This window comes from Triticum urartu, chromosome 5 (genome assembly GCF_003073215.2).
Source record: "Triticum urartu cultivar G1812 chromosome 5, Tu2.1, whole genome shotgun sequence".
In the NCBI taxonomy this organism is placed as follows: domain Eukaryota; kingdom Viridiplantae; phylum Streptophyta; class Magnoliopsida; order Poales; family Poaceae; genus Triticum; species Triticum urartu.
In genome coordinates, this window is record NC_053026.1 from 608,344,823 (window position 1) to 608,356,020 (window position 11,198).

Here is an 11,198-nt window from a genome sequence, read left to right on the forward strand (position 1 = left end):
TTGTTGGCAGTCTTGTCTATCTAGCTGTCACTCGTCCGGACATCTCTTATCCGGTTCATATTCTGAGTCAGTTTGTCTCTGCCCCCACCTCGGTTCACTATAGTCATCTCCTTCGTGTTCTTCGATATCTTCGAGGCACGATATCTCACCGTCTATTCTTTCCTCGCTCCAGTTCTTTACAGCTCCAGGCCTATTCGGATGCTACGTGGGCTAGTGATCCTTCCGATCGCCGTTCACTTTCTGCTTACTGTGTTTTTCTTGGTGGTTCTCTCATTGCCTGGAAGACGAAGAAACAGCTTGCAGTTTCCCGTTCGAGTGCCGAGGCTGAGTTGCGAGCAATGGCTCTTTTGACGGCAGAGGTGACTTGGTTACGGTGGTTACTTCAGGATTTTGGTGTTTCTGTCACTACACCAACTCTGCTTTTATCTGACAGTACGGGTGCTATCAGCATTGCACGCGATCCTGTGAAGCATGAGCTCACCAAGCATATTGGTGTTGATGCGTTCTATGTGCGTGCTGCTGTGCAGGATCAGGTTATTGCTCTTCAGTATGTGCCTTCCGAGTTACAGTTGGCGGATTTCCTGACGAAGGCTCAGACTAGAGCACAACATGGCTTTTATCTCTCCAAACTCAGTGTTGTTCATCCACCATGAGTTTGAGGGGGGGTGTTAGAGTTATAATATAAGTCATGTACCCCTTTGTATTTATCCCGTTGTATAAGGGGTTTCCTACATATGTTCCACACCTGTACATGTATATATATATCGGCCTATGGCCTCATGGGAATACAAGTTGCATATTCCTAACAGAAACGAGACAGCGGCTTGCTCTGATAATGAAGCAGATGATCTCTGCAGTTTCATGCGTACTGGGGACAGGCTGTCTTGGGATGTGCAATACTTTGACAGCTTGGTGTTGCTGTGTCCGTCGAACAAATTCCATGTTTTTTTTCTTAGTGTCGGTCGACCTTAGGGTGGCTGACACCAACTATGTCCATAACTTGTTGTTTCCACAGTCTCATACACTCACTGACTACTTAATTTTACATTTTGCGATGGGGGACACTCAGAACAATCCTTAATTATATGTATTTATAGATTTGAGAGACTCTAGTTAGTCACATACCTTGTTTGAGAGCTAGCCATGGCACAAGTGGTTGCCACCATTGCCGCAGCAGTGGCCGCCGTGGTGACAGGACAGGGCAGTGTCCAAGTTCATGTAGAACTTCAACTGGCAGATGGCCGCTGATGAGAAGCTGCTCCTCGTGAGGATTCGCAGCGCGGTCGAGGTGTGAGCGAAGCAGACCATAAAAAGTACCACGCTGGTCCAGTGGCTGGAGAAGCTCAAGGAGGCTGCCGCCCATGGTGACGAGGTGCTTCTCAGGTTCAAACATCATGCAACAGACAAAGCCACTCACTGGAACAATGATGACCAGCATGGTGCTGGTATTACCACTGTATTTCACGAGAAATGTGTGGTCCAGCATGGCATGATGCATCCGCACCGCTTCGGTGGCGCTCTTCTCTAGCGCTGAGGACAAGCTGGAGAGCACAGTGGAAGCACTTGAAAAGGCGTCGAAGAACATCAGGGAGTTCATAGGATTACTCAGACTAGAAGCCTCATTGATCCTCAATGGAGGCGACGTGTGGTTACCACCAATCGTCAGGTCAGTTTGGAGATTCACCACATGTGTTGACATCACCAGAGGAGCTTCTTGTCAAAGTGGATGTTTTCTTGGCTGAAACGGCAGCTGATCAAGAGCTCCAGGAACTGATTAAGCTTGTGCAAAGGCTAAGCCTTGGCTAAGATTAGCATAGCCATTGACATCACAAAACTGCGAGACATCAAATCCTATCATGCTAGCGCACTTTGCTGACACCATCCAGAAAGTTAGGAACAAGGCTGCGTCACCCTCACCGCCATCAGAACCGGCAAATAGACTGCGCAATATGACTTTGAAGTTGACAAGGTCCTCTGCTTCTTGTGCATATTGTGGAGAGCCTAGCTGGAGACATGGATGCTTCGGCCCGTCAGCTGGTTGTAATTTCCTTCCCATGTTTAAGCCAAACATGAGTGGTCCATGCTAGCATGTCTGAAAAAAAGAAAGAAAGCAATGAGACTCCATAGGTTTTCTAAATAGAAAGAAAATGGAATAGAATTCTCTAAATAATTCTCAAATAAATCTGATAAATGAGACAAAGTCTTTCTTCCAGTTTTTACCAACATAGCATTTTGTGCATTGAAGCATGGCAGCACCCTTCTTGATTGGCAGCAACTCTGTGAATCGTAAATTTCCATGACCAGAAAGGCAGAAACCATTCTTAAAAAAAAAACGAGCCACACCGCCCAAGCGCCATGCTCAAGATACTTTCCGCTTCATACTGCATGGGCATGGAAAGTGAAAACGTGCAGTTGAATTCCGGCACTTGCCAATTGCCATCGTGCCAAATGTAAGCTGGACTTGTAATACTGCTTCAGGTATATTTAAGCCAACTCTATGGAAGGGAAAAAAGAGAAGACCTTGATTGGATTTTTTTTATATTTCATGCAGAATCATTAAGTGTCAATATGTATAAGATTCTGTAATCCCATGAATATCAGAGTTAAAAAAAATTATAGAGAAACTCAAGTGTCAACATAAAAACAGAGTAACTACTGACCACGGGTCCACAGTACACTAGACCTGTAGATTAACATATGTTTACTTCTGACTCCACCCATGCAGGCAAATAAGATACACATCATGCTATATCGAAAAGGTTTGATCTAACAGCAGATACAGGGAGGTTCATAAGATTGGCTGTGTGGGAGGTTCTGGCAGAGCTAGACACAGAAGAGGCGAACAAGAAAATACAGGCTTAAATGTGTTTGATCCATGCAGTGGAAACAAATTTCTTGGCTATTGAAAGCAGAATCCTATAAAATGAGAGACTCTACAAAGGGAAGTACAGAGAAATATTACCCATGTAGTCCCTGTAGTGAATGATGATGTGATCACTTGCGCAAGGAGGCTGAGATTGACTTAACAGATCCCTGCAATAATGAGAAGGCAAGGGCGTACAAGAACAGGGAAAGCTTCAAAGCATTGGTGGCAGACAGTTCATAGATGCATAGTAAGTTACAAACTCACTGCATGAATGAAGAAGCAATGGGGAATGAGATAGTTGAGGAAAGGCTTAGAATAGTGCCAAAGAAACTCAGGGAGGCCACTGAGAGAGCAGAAGACATGCATTTATCTGCCCCTGCATGAACACAAGGCATCATACTATTATCATATATACATGTCATGAAGTTTGTCTATGCATAGAACGGTATCTTCAAAAGTTTGGATTAATTAGATGATTCGTACATGATGCAAGCTGGGGTACACATTAGAAATGTTCTCACGATGGTCTAGGTTTTTGTAGGAAATCTTAGTCCTTGAATGTGTGCTGATGAGACATTCAGTACACAAGGCTTAGAACAGTGCCAAAGAAACTCAGAGAGGCCACTGAGAGAGCACAAGATTTGGAGACACATTTATCTGCCCCTGCATGAACAAAAGGCATCATACTGTTATCATATATACATGTCATGAAGTTTGTCTATGCATAGAGAATGGTATCTTCAAAAGTTTAGATTGGTTACATGATTCGAACAAGATGCAAACTCGGGACGCATTAGATATGTTTGCAAAATGGTCTAGGTTCTTGTAAGAAATCTTAGCCCTTAAATGTGTACTGGTGAGACATTCAGTACACAAGATAAAGTGTCTGAATGTTTATATGTTTCAGTGCTACTTCCAGTAATCTTCAGTAAACATCAGTTTTTGGCCACTGAAAGCTTTGTATTACATATAAATTGGCAAACCTCGAGGACTTGCAGAAGTTCCTCGAAAATACATCATGAGTTCACGATCGCCTGCACGTGCCGTTGAAGTTCAATCCACCCTTCACTGCACCATCAGAAACAGGATAACCTGGTGAAACACAATTGCAATCACCAGAAATCCTTGCACGAGCAGGAACCATCCTTGAAGCGATGGAAACGGCTCCTATCACGCACTATGATCTCCCGGTTATAAACCTGCGATATGCACTTAATCGCCGCATGACAATCGGAGCATACACGTAGGTTTTTTACCACCCGGACCTGTGTTCCAGGAGGAGTCCTCAGGAGCACAAATGCAATCGCCAGCTTCTCGCTGTGCCACTGAAGCGCACCCTCCTTGTCCTCCTCATCGAGGTCAAGGAGGACCTCTGATGTAGCTGCAATATGCCCAATGCGCCTTAGCTCTCTTGACATCTCCTCAACCATCCTGTATATCTCCTTGTACTGCGGATGCGACTCATCTCCTGCTATGAACTCATGGACCTCACCATCAAGCTCAACAATGCTGCAGCCTGGCACCTTCGTAATTCCTCTCTTACTCATCTCTCTCCTAATCTCTGACTTCTCCTTCCATCTCTGCGTCAACGCGAACACGTTGGAGAGCATGACGTAGTTGGCCTCATCAGCTGGGTACTCGTTGAGAAGGTCCCTGCTGATACTTTCGCCAAGCTCGAGCCGACCATGAGCACGACAAGCAGCAACCAGAGTCCGCCAAATTATTAGGTTTGGTTTCATGGGCATCGCACGGACAAACTCCAACCCCTTCTCGACCATGCCAGCACGACCAAACATGTCAACCATACAACCATAATGCTCAATCTTAGGCTCAATACCATGCTCTGTCTTCATTGAGTGAAAGTAGCCACGGCCTTCATCAACCATTCCAGCATGGCTACATGCAGTGAGCACCCCAATGAATGCGACATCATCAGGTGGCACTCCAACAGCCTTCATTTCTTCGAACACCGCCACAGCCTCTTTCCCACGACCCTCCATCGCAAGCGCATCAATCACCGACGTCCATGACACAACAGTCCGCTCCTCCATCCCCTCGAACACAGCCACTGCCCCATCGACATCCCCGCACTTGGCGAGCGTGTCGATCAGCGCATTGCAAAGCGTCACAGACCTCCCAATTCCCTCCATCTCCACAAACCGCTCAACCCAGCGCGTGAGCTCGAGCGCGCCCAAATCAGCGGCGGCCGAAAGGACCCCAATCACCGTCACCTCATCGGGTCGCACACCACTGGCCTGCATCTCCCGGAACAGCACGACGGCATCACTCGACAGCCCGCCACGCACGTACCCCCCCATCATGGCGCTCCAGGTGACGGCGCTGTCCTTGGGCGTTCTGTCGAACACGTTCCGAGCGTCCCCGAGGAACCCGGCCCCGAAGCAGGAGTACATGTGTATGAGCGTGTTGGAGACGTAGTGGTCGGCGGCGAACCCGAACTTGAGGGCGGCGGCGTGGGCCTGGAGGCCGGCGTCCGGGGACCCCGGCGTCGCGGCGCAGGACTTGAGGAGGAACGGGAAGGTGAACTTGTTGGGGGCGACGCCGCGGCGGAGCATGAGCGGAAAGAAGGCCGCGGCGCTGCGGCGCGCGGAGGGGAGCGAGGACGCGACGTGGGCGCGGATGAGGGTGTTGAGGAGGAAGGCATCGAGCGGGAGGCCCGGGCGGAGGAGCGCCGCGACGAGGGGCTCGAGGAGCGCGGGCGCGGCGGAGGCCGCGGCCGCGAAGAGCCTGGTGAGGACGAGCGGGTTGGAGTGGAGGCCGCACTTGAGGAGGAATGCCAGGGGCTGGAGGAGCGACGCCGGCGTCGTGGCGCGCTTCAGGAGGCGGAGGCAGTGCTGCTCGGCCGCGCGCGGCGGCGACGGCGGCGCGGTGGTGTAAGGGCCGCGGCTCGGAGGCGAGCGGAGCGGGGGCCGGGGCGGCATTTGCTCGAACGCATTGCAGGCGAGCCGTGGGTCCTGCGGGTTTTGACCTTCGCTGCTTGCGCTCGAGCTCAAACTGGTTCCTCTACGGCGCAAACATGTGCGTTCTGAAGCGAAGCCGTGCACAATGCAAGCAGAACTGGCAACTTTCGAAATTTAGCCAGGCAAATTGCGATATTTTGCACAGAAACCACCATAATCTTCTCTGGTCGTTTTGATTAATAAGTTTACAATTTTGTCAGACTGTCTGAAGAGACAAGCTGCTTTTCTTCAGTTAAGAGAAACATGTGCCATTTGTGATAAAAACAAAAGACAGCAAAAATATCAGAGAATTTATCAGAAGGAGCAAAAATACATGTGAGCTGTGAGCATATGTCAAGATCTTGCTATGATCAAACACCAACATACACTTCGAACTGGATTCTTCTCTCCAGTCAAAAATCTCAAAAAGTTTTACAATGCTCCTTGAACTAATTTGGTAGCTGTGTTTCAAAGTGACGAACTAAGTTTGGTGTATACGCTGAAGCGATCGAGACCTAAGCTCTAATGAGTTACCCAGGACAGGGTCTATGAGTAAATTTTCCATATGCCCAGCCCATAGCCTACTCTGATCAGCAGGAGCTCAAACACCATGTGCAGGATGCTTGTCATGCGCACTTTGGACCCAGGTATCTCCGTCCAGCTGACAGATACTTCTGCCATCGGGATCCTCAGGTGCTTGCATAGGTACACAATCTCAACATCAAAACACCACCTGGCCATGCAGTAAGTAGGGCAGAATGAACATCCAGATTTATTCCTTGCAAGATTATTGTATTATATACTAGATAGTATCGTGGGATTTTCCCTTTCAGAAAAAAAATACCTCTTAAGTCTGATGTTTGTAAAGAGTTTCCTTGCAGCAGATCGAGTGAACATCTTGAAGCCACACTGGGATTTGTAATAATCAAGCAAATGAAGCGAATAAATAGCATGCCTCCCGAGAAGAAGAAAAAACGCAAATAGGAATCATCAGCGCATCTTATGTTGGCCAAAGCATACCTGTGTATCTCTGATTCCAGGACCAGCGGTCAACAGTACTACCAAGTGGAAACCTTTCATAAGGAAGTTCCGGTACCATTTCCTCTGCAGTAAGCCAGGAAAAGCATATACAGCATAAGGGAGGAACCTAAGAGACTAGGAAACAGAATCAAAAATGATGGATTTCAGGAGATGTACCGTGGCAAGAGCCTGCTTCTCCAGATGAGCACGGGAACCAAAAACAGCAATTTCAACATCAGATAGCCTCTGGGATGAACTAGCAGAGAGTGCTTTCCCCGCCAATGCAAGAACCTAACAGCAAAAAAAAAATCAAAAATCAAGATATTATGCTCATCACAATCAAAACAAGCCCAACAACATGGTATTGGATTGAGCGTCTGACGGACCTCAGCTTCAAGCTTTGCCAAATCAGTGACCTTAGTTGCACCATCAGCATCAAGCATGAGTAGGAGTTGACCCCTGGAATGGAGCATCCCCTAGACAATGCTTCCACAAATAATTGGAAAGCATCAATTAGAGTTGATTTGTTGAAACTAGTGTGTGGGTGGGTAGTTCAACACTCACTTTTCTGACGGCTTCACCTTTCCCATGGTTCCTTCCAAGTAGAAGAACTCGAACATTGTCAATGTTGTGCTTCTTTACATACTCAAAGGCAACTTTTGAGGTACGGTCAGTACTTCCATCATCGACAATCAATACCTGAATAAGACCAAGAAAATAACATATATTAAACCTTCAAATTGTGCTAAACAGATACAGGATTATATAAGACGTGCCACAAAATGCTAAATATCAGCCTAGGTCAATACAAAACGATGCAAATGACAATGATAACAAGATTTCGAATAGCACGTGTAGTAGATAGGTATGCTTGACTGAATTCTGCACCATTGCAAAGGCAGCTCAGATTCTATTTAGGTCTCATCAACCCATCTACTGGATTCAGTGAGGCGTTATTCATAACTTACATTTTTAATGTGAATTAGTTGTGGATCTCACAAAGGCATAGCTACCAAGATCAGAGGTGCATAGAGCATAATTATGAATATCACATGGGACAATATATAAAGGACAAGTGATGAATATTCAGAAGCTAATACGATGTAGCTCTGGGAAAATTTATGCAGCTTTGTCAGGGCCTTTCTAAACACTAACAGCGGATGTAAATCTAACTCTGTAATCCTAGATCCAGGTCTTTAGTTTGGTTTTACAACCAAATGAATAGTTCATCAGAAAAAAACTATAGCAATTCAAGTTCTGCAATACAGTCATATTCTACTCACTATACTAAAGATCGGGTCAAACTCCATTGCAGGCAATTTTCATATCTGGAGAGGGGAGGGGGGCTATAGGTATCCAGAATTTAGGAGCGGAAATGACATTCGTGTTTAGACCAAAACAAAACAAAACAAACTAAGTACAAATGAAGAACGTGATACTAAAATGCATAATCTTCTAAATAAATCCAAGTTAGTTCCGCTTGCAGAAGTAGCTTGCACCATCCAAATTTATCATATCAAATAAAGATGATGAACATGTTCAATTCTCACATACCTCATAAGTAAATGACTTGTCGGCAGATGAGCGTTGTTTCAGGTAGCTAATGGAGAAAGAAAGAAAAGAAATACAGTGATTAACATAGCGTATCAAGCAATCGCCTATCAGATGAAGCTGCAGTTACATACAGGCAACTGGTTGTACAAACTGCACAGTACTGTTCAAAGATAAGAAACTTGACAGAGCAACGAATGCTGGTATCAGGGCCTTACTTGAGCGTCTCTGTAAGAGCCTCCGGGAGCCGACACTCCTCGTTGTAAGCAGGAACGATCAACGAAATGTACTTCTCGGCAGGGTCAAAAATCGACGGGCAGGGAACCTACGACAGGCAGCACAAGCAAATGAGCAAACACCTAGCGTGCACACCGTGCCACAGCACAAACAATTCGTACGAGCAATCAGCACCTTCTTGAGCGAGCCAGGGTCCTCGAAGAAGGCGTCCGAGACGGCGGTCCTCTCAATCCTGCGGCCGAATCCGAACGGCGGACCAGTCAACGACGGAGAGGGCCAGATCCCAAGAGAGAGAAGAGGGGAGTGCAGAGGAGGCTTACGAGTGCATGCATCCGATCTTGCGGATGTGCTCGAGGAATACCGCGGCGACGCCCAGCACGAGCACGACGACCTGCGCACATGAGGAGAAGAGAGGGCGTCAGCGGCGGGAGGAGGGGGGGAGGGAGGGCAGTACGAGGGAGCCGAGGAGGAGGGTCAGCGAAAGGGAGGCGGGGAGGAGGCCCGCGGCGGCGGAGAGCGGCCAGGCGGCGCCGGCCATCGCGACGGCCGGTGGGCGTCGTGGGTAGACCCAAACCCCACCTACTGCTCCCCTCGCGTGCACTCCAGGTTCCCGGAGCCGGGTCGGGCAGATCTGCGGGAGCCGGCAGGTTTGTGTGCTACCCGTATAGACGTATAGTATCGTGGGAAGTGGTGACACATTGGGCATTTTCGATTCAAATGATTTTCAAAATGGTTGGAGAGTTAGCAAAAAAGTTCTCCGAAAACTTAGGAGCCTCCCGATAGGCGACTAGGGTTTCAAGGGGAAGCGGTGGCGCGCGCCTGATCTCGATCGGCGAGGCACACTCGGGCGGCGCTAAGATGAGTTCATCCGGCGCCGGCAAAGAAGATGAAGGAACGCTCTCGCCGCGCGCGGCAAGGGCGAGGCTGGAGGAGGCGATGGGCAAGTTAGATCTAACTGAGGAAGAAGCCACGCCATTAGTGATTGACGACGTCAAGGAGGGGGAACCGACGAAGTGGTCGCTGGCGGGCAAGGTACTACACCGGCATACACTCCATATTCAGACGATCTCCAATGCCCTTCGGCTTGCATGGGGTAACCCCTAAGGGCTTGAGCTTCAACTCTGTGGGAGAAAACACGTCTGTGGCGGAGTTCTCTAACAAGCGCGATCGCGACCGCGTTTGGGACGGCGGTCCGTGGCACATCAGTAAACATGCAGCCATTCTCTCAGAATTCTCCGAGTGCATGCACCCACACACTTCTTCTTCCTCCCAAAAAAATCACCAACCAGCTCAAACTCGAGTTCTAGCTCATTTTGCTGCGATTTTCGATCTCCTTGCTCAAAGCACCTCTCACAAAACTGCTTTGGGGGATTGTTCCTTGGTATGTGACTCCTTCAATGGTCCAATTAGTTTTTGTTCTAGTGCTTTATTCATTGCATTTTTTGCTGCTTAGGTAACCATGTTCTTGAGCTTGCATGTCAAATTTATATGGTCAAAAGTAGTTTTGATGCATGATATAGGCTCTAGGAACTTGTAGGAGTAGTTGCTACCAATTTTGTTGAGTTTGGTTTACTTTTATTTGAAGTTACTAAAAATTTCAGAAATTTTTCAAAGGAAGAAATATGTTTAGGAAAATGTACCAAGGTGGTTCTTCAAGGAAACAAGGACCCAGGCTTGCAATGCGTGATGCTGATGATGAGCCACCAAGGGACGCTCCAGTGCGGCCTTGTGAATGGCCTTCAGAGGACTTCATGGATCGAGCAGGAATTAAGGAAGAATTTAGCGCATATTTGCGTAATGCTGATCTTGTGAGCTTTGAGGCAGAAAAATGCCGTCAGTACCACTATCTCACTAGTTCCTTTGTGGGGAGGTTTGAATTTTCATCTTCACGTAATTCTCAAACTATCCTGTTTGATCTTTATGAAAATTCTTATACTATGGAATTAGAGGACTTTACCACTGCTTGCAAACTTCCCCAATGGGGTAGTGCTAGTGAACCTCGCAAATCTGAATTTAAAGATTTTCTTGCTAGTATAACTATGGGGGAATCTAGAGATATAGCACAAGCTACCATAGGGAGCATTCATTTTCCTGCTATATATTATTTTGCTCTCTTCATAGGTAGGTGCATAAATGGTAAAGATGAAGCATGTCATATGTGTGTCCCTAACCTCAGTATTCTTAGGAGTGCTGTGTTAGGAGATAAATCTTATAATTTGGGAGCCATTGTTGCACGTAGATTGCATCATAATAGATTTAATGGAGATTTCTTTGGTGGAATTTATGCAACCCGTATAGCTAATTTTCTTGGTATAACCATACGTGAGGATGATTTTGAGTTGCCTCCTGCTTATTTGGATTATGAGGCTATGGTTCGCCATCATTTTGTTGAGAGGAACGATCAGTTCCTCTAGTACCGACTAATCTTTGACAGACGACGCACCTATCATGTCGCTCTCCCTGCTTCTACTTTCTTTGACTTTTAGACAAAAGGGAGATATTTTATAACCAGAGAGGAGGTGGAAGAGTATAAGAGGAGGGCTGAGATAGCTCGCCTCCAAGCTGCA

At 47.2% G+C, this 11,198-nt stretch overlaps 2 protein-coding genes across 2 annotated transcripts; both read right to left on the reverse strand.

Moving 5' to 3' along the window:
- Positions 1 to 839: 839 nt before the first annotated feature.
- Positions 840 to 5,906, reverse strand: LOC125511177 (pentatricopeptide repeat-containing protein At4g21065-like). Its single transcript, XM_048676478.1, has 5 exons — positions 3,850 to 5,906; positions 3,350 to 3,529; positions 2,963 to 3,242; positions 2,221 to 2,381; positions 840 to 2,092 (listed from the first exon to the last, which is right to left on the reverse strand). The coding sequence occupies exon 1, from the start codon at positions 5,803 to 5,805 to the stop codon at positions 3,979 to 3,981; it is 1,827 nt and encodes a 608-aa protein (XP_048532435.1). The 5' UTR covers positions 5,806 to 5,906; the 3' UTR covers positions 840 to 2,092; positions 2,221 to 2,381; positions 2,963 to 3,242; positions 3,350 to 3,529; positions 3,850 to 3,978.
- A 207-nt stretch (positions 5,907 to 6,113) lies between these two features.
- On the reverse strand, positions 6,114 to 9,286 carry LOC125511178 (dolichyl-phosphate beta-glucosyltransferase). Its single transcript, XM_048676479.1, has 11 exons — positions 9,086 to 9,286; positions 8,952 to 9,022; positions 8,806 to 8,863; positions 8,613 to 8,719; positions 8,398 to 8,443; positions 7,408 to 7,542; positions 7,230 to 7,319; positions 7,021 to 7,134; positions 6,844 to 6,927; positions 6,668 to 6,732; positions 6,114 to 6,556 (listed from the first exon to the last, which is right to left on the reverse strand). The coding sequence occupies exons 1-11, from the start codon at positions 9,167 to 9,169 to the stop codon at positions 6,370 to 6,372; spliced, it is 1,041 nt and encodes a 346-aa protein (XP_048532436.1). The 5' UTR covers positions 9,170 to 9,286; the 3' UTR covers positions 6,114 to 6,369.
- Between the last annotated feature and the right edge of the window lie 1,912 nt (positions 9,287 to 11,198).

Bases quoted from the DNA above. Each gene is read 5' to 3' on its own strand.
- LOC125511177 (XM_048676478.1), bottom strand. From the start codon at position 5,805: ATGCCGCCCCGGCCCCCGCTCCGCTCGCCTCCGAGCCGCGGCCCTTAC.
- LOC125511178 (XM_048676479.1), bottom strand. From the start codon at position 9,169: ATGGCCGGCGCCGCCTGGCCGCTCTCCGCCGCCGCGGGCCTCCTCCCC. The intron at 8,864-8,951 runs GTAAGCCTCCTC...ATTCGGCCGCAG, and splicing joins AAGATCGGATGCATGCACTC to GATTGAGAGGACCGCCGTCT. The intron at 7,135-7,229 runs GTCCGTCAGACG...TTTTGCTGTTAG, and splicing joins TGGCAAAGCTTGAAGCTGAG to GTTCTTGCATTGGCGGGGAA.